Raw genomic sequence first — 14,109 nt, 5'->3', positions numbered from 1 at the left:
ACAGTAGCCGCATCGCAGGTTCACTAGCCCGACATGGCTAGGGTGTGGGTGTGCTTGAAGAAAAGGACCCTGACAGCATTAGGATCTGCATGTATCCTTTGACCCGCATGGGGTCCTGGTCGGTAGGCCAGGCCCTGGAAAGTCTCTCAGCAGGACATACTTTCTTTTGCTCTGGCTAGTATTGACTAACTGAGAACTAGAACTAACTTAGTCTCTCCACATGGCCTGCTCTACTTATATATTTATGGTGCGTTCACACCTACAGGATCTGCAGCTGATTTTCTGCAGCAGATTTCATTTAAACAACTGAACACAGCATCAAATCTGCTGCAGATCTGCTGCAGATCCTGTAGGTGTGAACGTACCCTTACACCTCTGGGAGCTTACTGGTTGGTGAAGAGGACCTTGGGAGACTGTGGGACTAGCCTCTAATAAGCTTACTCAAGAGCTGCACTCACTATTCTGCTATTGGAGTCACAGTGTACATACTGTATATTACCTATCCTGTACTGATCCCGAGTTGCATCCTTTATTATACTTTTTATGGAGCTTGTGTCTTTGAAGAACTAGACAGCCATTGAGAGGAACTCCACATAGTCACCTTTTGTTTGGCTGTTGGGTTAGGGTCACGATATATCTAGAGTAGTGATGGTCCAAACCCTCCGAGGTTCGGGTTCGTATGAACTCGAACGCTCGGCATCAGATTCCCGCTGTCTGCCCGCTCCGTGGAGCGGGCGGATACAGCGGGAGGACCGCCTTGAAAACTGGGATAGCGCCTATGGCTATGGCTGTATCCCAGTTTTCCAGGCGGTCCTCCCACTGGATCCGCCCGCTGCACGGAGCTGCCAGACAGCGGGAATCATTACCGAGAGTTCGGGTTTGTACGAACCCGAACCGAACTTGGTTCTGACCATCCCTAATCTACAGTATATTCAGTAAATGGCTCCAACAGTCCTCTGGGGTATAAGCATGTGTGCAGTGCCTCTGTGCTCTATTAAGGGCTCTTTGTCAGATGACCTCCCTATGCAACCTCTGTATACCATAGGTGACCTGTGGGGTATATGGAGGTGGTATAATGAGGTCATCTAATGAGGGAAGCTCTTCATTTCCATCTTTCCCTTTGTTCTCCGCAGGCTACTGTGCGGTACAACCTCCCTGTGCCCAAGGTGGACTCCTCTTTCCTTGTGTCTGCAAACACCTCCAAAAACTGTGTGAGCGGAGTGGCATCCTCCTTTAATATTGGCATCAGTGTCAGGTACTACTAACTCCATCAGGATATTTGGACTTTGGACTGTGTTATCTTCACTTTTTATATTTCTTTTTGTTTTCTTACAGCTATAGAGGAAAACGAAACCAAACCAACATGGTGGTTATCGATATTGCAATGCTTTCAGGATACCAAGCAGATTCATGGTTGCTACAAGAGGTATATTACATTAGTCACTCAACATAGCCAGGCTTTAATGCGCCCATCGTGACAGGGACACTTTAAGGGGGTGTTCCTATCGCAGCACTTATTGCATATCCACAGGATATGTCATATATATCTGGGACTGGGACCTTGAGAACGAGAGCTCCTCAGTCAGCCCCCATTCAGGCATGTGTACACTAGCTGGAGATGGACAGGAAGCCAAATGAGCTTCCTGTCCATCTCCACTTTAAGTAACTCCCATTGATTTTAATGGGATATGCCCATTATACACCTCTAGTTACAGACCAGAGGACCACGTCTTGATATCTTCAGGGCCTTGTTCCACCCTATCAGATTAGAGCATACACACATGCACACCTATAGCTGCCCTATTCAGAGTAGAAAATTGACATTGATGTGGATGGTAATTAGAATGTCCATAGGCAAACCTTAACCTGGAGACGTAGGAAGTGTTGTCGCAGGGACTTGAGTAGAGAAACATTAGTCTTCCATAAATTCAAGTTGTAATAAAGAAGGCGTGATAAGAAGACCCTCGGACTTTAAAGATTTTGTACTATGAACCCCCAACCATGAATGTGTTGTTTATCTTATTGGTTAGATTTTAAGGGGCCATACACTTTCAATAATTTCTGGTCTAGCAATCGTTCAGCCGTCAGTTATCTCCACTGTCCTTCCCATAAAATGTAGCCAGACTGCTCTGACTGCGGCTTATCTATCTGAGAACAAAGTGGTTGGGCAGCGATTTTCCATCATACATAGAGCCCCATGCACCGATGAAGAAGGCCACACAGGAAGCCCCCATACACACCCTCACACCCTGAGTAAGGTATAATATGTTTCCTGTATAGGAGTCCTAGGTTTCTATGACTTTGCAGGTCGTTGCCCTTGAAATATTATATTATAAAAATTAAGAATTTTGTTTTTATTGTTGTTATAGTTGGTGAGAGCAAATTTGGTTTCCAACACTGTCATCAAGAACAATCATGTGTACCTGTATCTGGAATCTGTGAGTAGACGCTTATATGTCCTTCTTGGGTCTCTACATGGATCCACTCTGAATGTGTTGAGTTTTTTCTTTTATCTGTATCTCCTCTAGGTTTCTAATCGAACAACCTACCTCTCATTCAGTGTTGTGATGGGCAATAGGGTGCTTAATGTGAAGACTGGTGGCATCTATGTGTATGATTCCTATGAGACAGGTAACTCTATAGGTGCTATTTCAATGGAAGTAGATAAGAATGGTAGGACCTTGATGTCTATAGGAGTAGACAACTTGAGTTTTTTGGCTTCAAAATGTATGTTTCCTTAAAGGGGTATTCATTCCATACTTGTTATTATCTTTTCAGTCTCCTTCTCCCAGTTTTGAGACACTGCTTTCTGCTAAAGACACAGAAGTTTGTGTCCTCCCCCCTCCTTTCTGAGATGGCTGATGTAAACAAGTCCCCGACTAGCTTTGTCTGCAACTTCGTGGCTTCGTTGTAATGTGACACAGAGAGAAAGGCTCACACAAAGATTTTTGTGTCTTCAGCAGAAAGCAGCAACTCAGAACTGAGGGAAGGAGACTGAATAGATAACAACAAGTATGGAAGGAATTGTTAGTCTCACCATGGCCAGCAACATATCAAAAGCTATATTTTAGTGGAATATCCCTTTAAGGCTCCTTTTAAACTATACTATGTATACATAGTGTGGCTCCTTTATTCTGGCATCTACAGGATTCAGCAGGATTGTAGAGATGCTCCCAGAACACATTTGCCAATTTACAATTTAGAAAAATAGGCAAGTATAATTAAGTTGAAAGAAATCAATAAAGTTATACTTACCTTTTTAGGCTTCCTGGTGTCCTGTCTTTCTTCTCCAGTCACTGCAGCCCCCCGCTGAAGTCTCTAAAGCCGTCTCTGAAGTGACAGGTCGCTCGCTCAGCCAATCACTTGCCACGGCATTCACTGTCCTCTTTCAGTCAGTGATTGCCTGACCAGACAGTCACTGCAGAGATGTGTCAGAAGTATTAGGTAAGCAGGGAAGAAGCCAGGAGGACACTGAGGAAGCCTGGAAAGGTAAGTATAACTTAGTTTAACCATAAGCGAGCTCCGATTTAGCAGATATCACCAACCTGTCAGAAAAGGTTGCCGATGTATATCACGGTATGGGGAAATTAGGCCCATTAAACCTAACGCACTGAACATGGTCATCTAGTAACTTCGGCCAGTCCATTTTCTGAATGCCCGAACAGAGTCGCTAGTCGAATACATTCAGTCCATTAAATCAATAGATCATTATATGTGTGCAATAATTTCTGGCAGATTGCCGATATATACCCTGAGTGTATAGGAAAAATGTGAAAAGAACAGGGTCTATGGGTACTATTACACCGAACGAAAATCGGCCTAATCGGCCCGATTCGGCCAATTATCGTGCCGTGTAATAAATACAACGATCAGCGGATGACAACGATCATGGGCTGATCGTTGATATAGGTTAGAACCTATATTTGTCAGGCGCCGACCGCGCATCTCTACGTGTAATAGCTGTGCGCGACCGGCGACTGACGATTTACATTACCTATCCAGGCTGCAGGGCTGCTCCTGCGGTGTTCTCCCCGGGTCCCGCGCGCTCTAGCTTCAGAGCGACCTGTCAGTTGACAGGTCGCTCAGCCAATAACAGGTCGCGGCACGGGACCCGCTGAGAAGCGGACCGCGGTAACAATTATCGGGCTGTGTAATGGGCCGAGTAAATGCGCCGCTCGTTTACAGGTATTATCGGGCCCCCATCGGCCGTGTAATAGGACCCTAAGTCAACCAATGTGTGAACACAAGAGGTCATGGAACCCTGGCCTAAGGGAAGCTATAGAGAATACGAAATTTCTTTCATCTTCCAATGAAAACAGTCAAGAATATGTTACTGCTTCTTAATATGAATACAAACTTCATAATTGGTCGCCTATATCTGTGTGGGGAGAATCAAATTGTTATCATTCTACTCAATTATCGCTCGGTGTAATAAACACAACGATCAGCCGATGACAACAATCATTGGCTGATCGTTGATATAGGTTTAGACCTATGATTGTCGGGCACCGACCGCGCATCACTACGTGTAATAGCGGTGCGCGTCCGGTGGCTGATGATTCCAAACTGTATACATTACCTATCCATTCTGCAGGGCTCCTCTTGCGCTCTGCTTCTCCCCGGGTCCAGCGTGCTCCAGCTTCATAGTGGCCTGTCTGAGCTGACAGGCCGCTCAGCCAATCACTGGGTGGGACCGGCGCGGCCAGTGATTGGCTGAGCGGCCTGTCATCTCAGACAGGCCGCTCTGGAGCTGCAGCACGCGGGACCCGGTGAGAAGTAGAGCGCAAGGGGAGCCCTGCAGCATGGATAGGTAATGTATACAGTTTAAGCAAGGGCTGCAAGGACATTGGTAACAATGTCCCTGTAGCCCTTGTTAAACGATTATCTGGCTGTGTAAAAGGCCCAGTAAACAGTTCGGCCCATGTAATACTACCCTTAGTATACTCCAAATACTATAAAGATATACATCTGATATATCTCTATGCAGCATACAGGATATTAGTACTTTGTAATGAATATAATCTTGGTTTAACATTTCTGATTTCTTTCTACAGCTGAAAATGGTTTTGCCTCCTACCGCCACCCTTGTGCCTAGAAGTGATATGGAAAAACTCAAAATTCAGAAATATGGGTCAGAAAAACTCAGTTTTGAAATGAATTTTTTAAATGGCCTTTCTGGGCAAAAATATTACTTAGATTACATAGTCACTTTGTCAGCCCCCCACACAATGGGAACTCTTCCGGTCCTTGCTGTGGTCCTCTTCTTCCAGTGATGATTCTTGTGGGCGGCAACTGGGTGGGTCTATCCAGTCACTGGGCTGAGCGGGCAATTCCTGGGTGGGGGACATCCACATACTTTTGACCGTATAGAACTATCCCAGTACTTAAAGGGAACCATTCACCCCGTGGCCCCCGTTAGAAACAGACATACAGTGACATAAAGGTCAATATACTTACCACATCGCTCCCGGTCCCGTCCCGGATCTCGTTGTTGACACGGAGAAATCGCCGATTCTTCTTCTCGCGCCCATTATGGTAATGAGCGCCGCCGGCCCGAAGTCCAGCCTTCTCCCCGCCTCCGACACTTGATTGACGCCGGGTCTTCTTCCTCCTCGTCTTCTTTCTTCTCGCCGGATCCCGCGCAGGCGCCGTGACGGTCGTTTTCGGCGCATGCGCAGTTCACAATTGAAGCCGCTCTGCAGCTCCACTGTTTACTGCGCGTGCGCCGATTGGCTCGAACACGCATCCTGTTTACCGCGCAGGCGCAGAAGAGGTGACGAGACCATCGCAGCGGCGCCTGCGCGGGAATTCGGCAGAAGACTGAAGACTGAAGACGTCAATCAAGTTCCAGGAGGCGTGGATGGGCGGCGACGAGAAGAGGACCTCATGAATAAGTTGGACTCGTCCGTCGTTTCCTATGGACGTTGGACTCATCTCAGCTCATTACCATAATGGGCGGGAGAAGAAGAATCAGCGATTTCTCCGTGTCAACAACGAGATCCGGGACGGGACCGGGAGCGATATGGTAAGTATATTGACCTTTATGTCACTGTATGTCTGTTTCTAATGGGGGCCACGGGGTGAATGGTTCCCTTTAAGGACTTTCCATTAACCTGTCATTAGCTGATCCTCGATGGTCTTATAATTGTAACAATTGTTACTCTTCTTTCTATTAGGTTGAACCACAGGATGAAAGATATTTCCACAGCTCCATCCCACAATGCCAATATGGTCACCGTCACATTCTCTGCATTTCTTCAATCTATTCTCACCCTTTTGAGGATGCCCTTTTTCCTTGAAATAAATTTTGCACACTATCCTATAATCGTATGGTTTTTGTTGTTTATTTATTGTTTATTCTCTTGGTTCTACTACTGGTTCTTTTAACTTGGGCTAACACTCAATGGTGGAGATCTAACAAATTAAGTTTCAACACTGTGCCATGAAACTAAGGCTAGTGGGTACAGACAGATGAGTTCCCACCAAGATTAGGGACTCCTTGTAGATATTTATAAAATTACTGTATTTTCCGACATATTAGGCAACTGGGCGTATAAGACGACCCCTGACTTTTAAGAAGATTGTCAGGGGTTCACCTTATTCGCCAGAAAACGTTAACGCCTGACTGCGGCCTTGCTGTGGTTAGGCAGGGGTTAATTGCAGCTAAATTTAAAAAAAAAACAAACAAACAAAAATTTAACTCACCTGGGGCCCGTTCCCGGCATCATCGCGCCTCCCTGCACCAGGGATCCCCGAACCTCTCCCGAGCAGCAGAGCGTCTCATCGGCTGCCAGGAGAGCTTCGGAAGAATGAGAAAGGTGCCAGAAGTTCTTGAAGCCTCTGTCATTCTCCCATTCTCTGGGCCTCTCCGATGAGACGCTCGGATGCCGGAAAGAGGTTCGACGAGCTCCGTCTCCGGTGCAGATAGTGTACGTCACACTGCATGCATCGGGAACGGTATGGTAGGCGCGCAAAGTTTTAAGACTTCGCTTCAGCAGGGTTCACAGAACTTTGGCGTTTAGCTGTTTTAGTGCGATTTAGCAAGTTCTCTTATCAATACTTATCTCCCAGTGCTCCCCAATTGATCACCTTCACTTCCTGACTGATATAAGAGTGACAGCCCACTCACTCGCTCACCGTGGTGCTCTCCATTTCAGTCAGTGATTGGTTGAGCAAGCTGTTACTCTAATTTTAGGAGTGATAGCCTGCTCAGCAAATCACTGGCCTTGCCACTGTCCCACCTCAGCCACTGATTGGCTGAGTAGGCTGGAGACGGCAGAGATCAGCAGGGAACACCGGAGACCTGTAGGAGGACATGGGGGGGGGGACAAGGGCAGGGGGTCAAATCCTTTTTTTGTTTTCTATGTGTATTTATATGTGTGGCCATTATTTTGGACCACGTTCACTGTGAACTTTGCAGAAAGTACGGTTTGGTACTGAACCAAAGTTTTTGCAAAGTTAGTAATGAATCTCAGTTTGTGAAGTTCGGTTCGCTCATCTGTAGTTTTATCTCATGTGTTCTTACAGAATACACCTTTTTGTGAAATGGAAGTTTCAAAAACATAAAGGGCAACATAAATAAAGCCAACTTGGCCAGCAGGTGTACATTAGTACCATGATCAGACGTCTGAGGAGGCCACGCCTCCTCCTTACCTTGCCGTGCCCCCTGCCTCCCCATCAGGCGAGCGGGGGATACAGCAGGCGTACACCATTTAATCATTTAACAGGTATACGCTAGCTTTATTTAGTTACTATAGAATGTAATCATGGCCTCTGCGCTGTTTCAGTGCTTTGCCAGCAGACTCACCCCCTCTAGACGCCATAATGTAGTTGGACGGAATCCTCTCTGTCTTACTATTTCTCTTTTCTCCTCCCTTCTAAGATGTGGATCACGTGTATTCTGTATCTGCAGTGGGCTGAGTCAGCGCTTATATCCCTGTGCACTGGAGTGATGCATAATCCGCTGACATCACTCATGTGAGCTGGTCAGTGTCTTTGTTGAAACCGCTGATAGTGTATTGAAGAGTCCCTCCCCTTGGAGACGTGGATCACGCCTTATGTCTCTGCACTGTTCTGGGTTGAAAGAATAGCCCTGGCAGAATACCCCTTTAAAATCTAACATCACTTCAGATAATGTGTTCACCATTTATCAAACTAGATTTGCATTTCCAGGGAAATACATAGAAAAGAGGGCCCCTTTAACAGTGACTTCCCTTTAAGATAAACTTTAACCATTGATACCCTCCCTTTAAGAGCGAGTTTGGTACTGTCCTTTTAAGAGTGACTTTGTTACAGTCCTTTAAGGAGTGACTTTGGTGCCAACCCTTTAGGATTTAACTATATACTGTCCCTTTCAGACCAGCTTATGTACTGTCCCTTTAAAAGTGACTTAGGTACCACCCTTTGAAGAGCAACTGTCCCTGTAAAAAGTGACGTTTGTACTGTCCCTTTAAGAGTGACTTATGTCCCATCCCTTTAAGAGTGACTTATGTCCCATCCCTTTAAGAGTGACTTTGGTACCTTCTCTTTGGTACCTTCACCTCTGCTACATCACTGATTCACCTTTGCTACTTCACTGACTCAGCTCTGATACATCACTGACTCAGCTCTGTTGTGCCATGCGGGTATCGGCTCTGCTAGATCACTGGCTCAGCTCTGCTTTGTCATGCGGGTATTGGCTTTGTTAGATCACTGGCTCAGATCCCTATAAAAGTGACTTATGCTGTGTCATGCAGGTATCGGCTCTGTTAGATGACTGGCTCAGTCCCTTTAAGAGTGACTTATGTACCACCCCTTTAAGAGTGACTTTGGTACCTTCTCTTTGATACCTTCACCTCTGTTACATCACTGACTCACCTCTGCTACATCACTGATTCACCTTTGCTACTTCACTGATTCACCTCTGCTACTTCACTTACTCAGCTCTGATACATCACTGACTCACCTCTGCTACTTCACTGATTCACCTCTGGTGTGCCATGTGGGTATGGGCTCTGCTAGATCACTGGCTCAGCTCTGCTGTGCCATGCGGGTATCACCTCTGTGAGATCACTGACTCAGCTCTGATGTGCCATGTGGGTATCGGCTCTGCTAGATCACTGGCTTAGCTGTGCCATGTGGGTATTGGCTCTGTTTGATCATTGGCTCAGCTCTGCTGTGCCATGCGGGTATCGGCTCTGCTAGATCACTGGCTCAGCTCTGCCGTGCCATGATTCACCTTTGCTACTTCACTGATTCACCTCTGCTACTTCACTTACTCAGCTCTGATACATCACTGACTCACCTCTGCTACTTCACTGATTCACCTCTGGTGTGCCATGTGGGTATGGGCTCTGCTAGATCACTGGCTCAGCTCTGCTGTGCCATGCGGGTATCACCTCTGTGAGATCACTGACTCAGCTCTGATGTGCCATGTGGGTATCGGCTCTGCTAGATCACTGGCTCAGCTGTGCCATGTGGGTATTGGCTCTGTTTGATCACTGGCTCAGCTCTGCTGTGCCATGCGGGTATCTGCTCTGCTAGATCACTGGCTCAGCTCTGCCGTGCCATGTGGGCATCGGCTCTGCTAGATCATTGGCTCGGCTCTGCTGTGCCATGCGGTTAATGGCTCTGCTAGATCACTGGCTCAGCTCTGCTGCGTCATGCGGGTATCGGCTCTGCTAGATCACTGGCTCAGCTCTGATGTGTCATGCGGTTATCGGCTCTGCTAGATCACTGGCTCAGCTCTGCTTCCTCACTGACTGACCTCTGCTACTTTACTGTTTCACAGCCTTATAATGATTAAGATCATTGCTCGGTTACCATGACAATCTTACTCATGTCAGTGAGCCAAAATCGTTAAGGACTTTCCATCTTCTACATCTTCTATTGGCCAATAGTGAACATGTGACTGCGTAGATGTTATGAGGCATTGACTGACAAGATCTTAGAAATGGCTGCTATATTTCAGTTATTTGCATATGTGCTGTGATTGGCTGTTAGTGTGTGAGTAAAGTGTGCTGTTAGGGGTCTTTAAATGTAAATTTATTAAAAACGACAAATCAGATTGAAATGAAAAATAGATAGCACACCTGTCACCACGTAGGTTTAAACAGAGTCTGTGTACAAAGCGGTTCGGGCTGTATTAATCGCAGAAGGATAGCTGGAAGAAGAAGAAGAATACGGATTACAATATAGTGCTTTTTTAAAAAAAAAAAAAACAACAACATTTTTTTTCACAAATTCCCCAGTAGATGGCGCTTTATCAGTAACTGCATTTTTGTTACATAAATTGAGGCCTTCACAGATGCACAAGTGATCAGCAATTATCTCCCAGCAGCATGACAGGTAAAACAGCAGTATACACAAAGAACACCTGATTCACCCAAACACAGTTAAAAGTACTAAGAAGAGTATTTTTCAGCCACACAACAATATTATATGTAAAGTAGCCCGATAGCAAAAACACAGTGTGAATCCAGCCTAACACTTTTATCTCTTTTGAACATCCTTCAACCAGTGCTAGGGAACTGTGTGACTGTCTACAGGCCCTCCAAGGGTCAGGCTGTTTGAGACGTGGCTACTTTCCTTCAGGATTTGTGGTTATAGTATGGCCCAGTTTCACCTTCCCACCATGATGTATTTGTTTTCTTTTGACCGTCCTACAATTATGTGGTGTACCCCCGGTGGTGTTGGTTAGAGGAGCGTCCGGTCACTTGCTAGATGTTGAAGTGTGACCCCACTCCTGTGGTGGTTTGCCGAGATACAGACGGACCTTGGGATGTTGTCACATGACGCCAGTGCGATGGCACACCTGTTTTTATTTTACTATTTTGCTATTGGGTCCCTTGGGATAAGGTGATCATGGATGGCCAGAGCGGTGTAGTGACCCTCCCGGACTATAGGACCCGCCACCCACAGAAAGGAGAAGTGTCCCAAGGTTGTGGTGTGTGCTGTGTAGGTGGACTGCGAATAATCACAGAGTCTTTGGGGTGTAGTTAAGCCGGCTTACTATTTGCAAATGTGCCGCAGGATCAACACTGAAAACACACTTGACAATAGTTCCAAATAAATATTTGACAATACAACGATGAGATCTGTAGTGAAAGTGCAGTGTAGGATATAGTCGTTTTGACTGAGTAGTGTTGAGTAGTACGTAGAAACAAAGTAGCAGAGAGGAGGATGCCATGAGAGACTCAACCCATAAAGTACTGTGCTCTGCCGGGATGTTGGAGGATGAGGTAAAATACTTAGAAGAAGAACACCTGTGCCCGTGTATTGGATTTGACTTAGTCTTATGCCCATTAGACTCGGCTGAACCTTCCTAATGGGTGACACAGAGTTCATAAGCTACGGCAACTTTGCTCTATTCGGATTAGTTCCTAGCTCTTTTGTGGATACTGTCCTGCTCTGTGACTTCTCCTCGATCACAGCGAGATACAGCCAGACCTTGGGATGTTGTCACATGACGCCAGTGCGATGGCACACCTGCTTTTATTTTACAAGGCCATTTGCTATTGGGTCCCTTGGGATAAGGTGATCATGGATGGCCAGAGCGGTGTAGTGACCCTCCCAGACTATAGGACCCGCCACCCACACTTGAAAACACACTTGACAATAGTTCCAAATAAATATTTGACAATACAACGATCAGATCTGTAGTGAAAGTGCAGTGTAGGATATAGTCGTTTTGACTGAGTAGTGTTGAGTAGTACATAGAAACAGAGTAGCAGAGAGGAGGATGCCATGAGAGTCTCAACTCATGAAGTACTGTGCTCTGCCGGGATGTTGGAGGATGAGGTAGAATACTTAAAGAAGAAGAAGGACACCTGTGCCCGTGTATTGGCTTTGACTTATGCCCACTAGACTCGGCTAAACCTTCCTAATGGGTGACACCGAGTTCATAAGCTACGGCAACTTTGCTCTATTCGGATTAGTTCCTAGCTCTTTGGCTCTTTTGTGGATACTGTCCTGCTCTGTGACTTCTCCTTGTCCACAGCGTGGGTTGAGGTTGCCTCTGGCTAGTCCTCTCCTAAGACTCTTTAACAGTGCATAGTGCTTTGGAGTGTTACTTGTGAGAAAGTTGTGAGAGACATGCTGACTGGCATCCTTCCCATGCGCGGTAGTAACTAAGATTGACCTTGGGGTATCGGGACCTGGCAGAGGGCCAGAGCCCAGATAGGATCACTGTAGAGAGCTATCTAGCTTGAGTCCTTCTTCCACAATGTCCAGAACGAAAAAGACCTTGCTCCTCCTCCACCCATGTGACTTACTTCCTCTCTAGCACGTAAGGTGCGCTGTGAGTGGGTGAAAGAGTGCAACAGAAGAAGAAAGGAGGGAGATGATAGGAAAAAAGAGAACAGAACTCGTACTGGTCTACAGATTCAGGTGACACACAAAAAACAATAACCATTTGCAATCCTTCAGCTGTGCAGCTTCCATATACATATACATAATATAGCGACATCCAGTGGCGAACTTTAGTACTAATTTCATCACCATAATAACACAATAAGTACAGACTTTTGCGAAGGGTGTATATATATGCAACACCCCTAGTGGGACACCACAATTAACCTGTGGGTCTCCAGAAATCTCCTGCCACACCTTGGTCACGTACGCATTTCTCATGTGGTTGCATCAGCCACTTTGACTTGTTTTGCATAGCACCTATCCGGGTTTTTTTGACCACTAAGCTTCTACCTTTCATAGAATGTGCTCCTGACCACCCTTGGATGTCTATGTCACCCAGCTCTCTGCAGAGTGCCCCTTATGAGACCCTGTCTGTCAGCCTGTAATTCTAGGGGTTTATGATTATAGCACACCATTCATGGGTTCATACTTGGCACTTCAATGTAGTGCTATATAACATGGGAGCCACAGGCAATGGTACAGAGCAACAATTCTGTTTCCCATACACACAAAGGGAGTTGTATATTGTGCTATATAGACTGGACATTCACCGATGGTATTAAGGAATTTTACTATGGTTGGGTTCACACTTCGTTTTTTAAATCAGTTTTTTTTCAGATGAAAAACTGATAAAAAAATGGATGCAATTGTGTGCATCCATTTTGATCCGTTTTTCCATTGACTGCCATTATAAAAAAAAAATAAATGGATGGAAACGGATCCTTTTTTTTTACATACACAAAAACGTAGTTAACCTCATAATGGAAGTCAATGGAAAAACAGACCAAAGTGGATGCACACAATTGCATGCGTTTTTTTCATCGGTTTTTCATCTATTTTTTGGAAAAAAAAACGGATGAAAAAAACTGTTAGCAAAAACATAGTGTGAACCCAGCCTAAGCAGGAGAAGGAGAAGAACAATAAGGCAACAGCACTATTACTTTCATCAATACAATATAATACACCCATAGTTATTGATGCCGGTGAGAACCTTGTCAGGTATGGCTGCGATATGCCACAAGATGGCAGTATGATGTAGAAGAAATCCATTGTTTAGGCATAGCAGAGAAAGATCGGGGCTGGGGAGTCCTTTTCAGGGTGGTTACTCCATCCGTCCTTGTACAAGCATGAATATGGCATATTGTCTCCAGTGTTCCAGCCCTTTGGGGGACATTTATCAAGACCGGCGTACTTGTAGCTCTGAAACAGGTATATTTCATATACTGCTGGGGGCTCGGTTCACACGTTGTAAGAGTGCGGCTGTATGTGCGGCTGTAATTGTGTGGCGGTATTTTTGGTGGTTCATGCGTACGCTGGAAAGTATAGGATATACGGCTGCACAGTGCACACTATCTCTGAATCTACGGCCCTATCGTAAACGGACCCGTAAAAAATGAACAAGACCATTGTTTGCGGCTGGACATGCGGCCGAGGATTGACAGGCGGTCCGTACGGAGTACTTCAAAAATAGCCGGCAATGATGCCGAATGCCGATGCCTCTAATAGTTAATATATTAAATTAATCAAAGACATTTTATTTGTAATCAAGACATTTTCGTTGATCAATAATTTATTTCTAACGAATCCATCATTTTGCAATTAAATATACTGTTAAAAAAAATAGATATATAAATAAATGTATATTTATCTATATATTTATTTTTTGACAGTATATTGAATTGCACAATGATGGATTCGTTAGAATTAAATTATTGACCA

At 45.4% G+C, this 14,109-nt stretch overlaps 1 protein-coding gene across 1 annotated transcript in view; it reads left to right on the top strand.

The window, feature by feature from the left end:
- Window positions 1-6,250, top strand: part of LOC138799133 (ovostatin-like) — a 60,002-nt gene extending 53,752 nt beyond the window's left edge. The window contains exons 31-36 of the mRNA XM_069979945.1: window positions 1,134-1,255; window positions 1,336-1,426; window positions 2,370-2,438; window positions 2,529-2,631; window positions 5,055-5,131; window positions 6,177-6,250. Of these exons, the coding sequence (XP_069836046.1) occupies window positions 1,134-1,255; window positions 1,336-1,426; window positions 2,370-2,438; window positions 2,529-2,631; window positions 5,055-5,095 (426 nt within the window). The 3' untranslated portion in view covers window positions 5,096-5,131; window positions 6,177-6,250. The remainder of the gene's footprint in view (window positions 1-1,133; window positions 1,256-1,335; window positions 1,427-2,369; window positions 2,439-2,528; window positions 2,632-5,054; window positions 5,132-6,176) is intronic.
- The last annotated feature ends 7,859 nt before the right edge of the window (window positions 6,251-14,109 follow it).

Source organism: Dendropsophus ebraccatus, chromosome 8 (genome assembly GCF_027789765.1).
Source record: "Dendropsophus ebraccatus isolate aDenEbr1 chromosome 8, aDenEbr1.pat, whole genome shotgun sequence".
Taxonomy (NCBI): Eukaryota; Metazoa; Chordata; class Amphibia; order Anura; family Hylidae; genus Dendropsophus; species Dendropsophus ebraccatus.
This window is presented reverse-complemented; position numbering and strand designations above follow the sequence as displayed.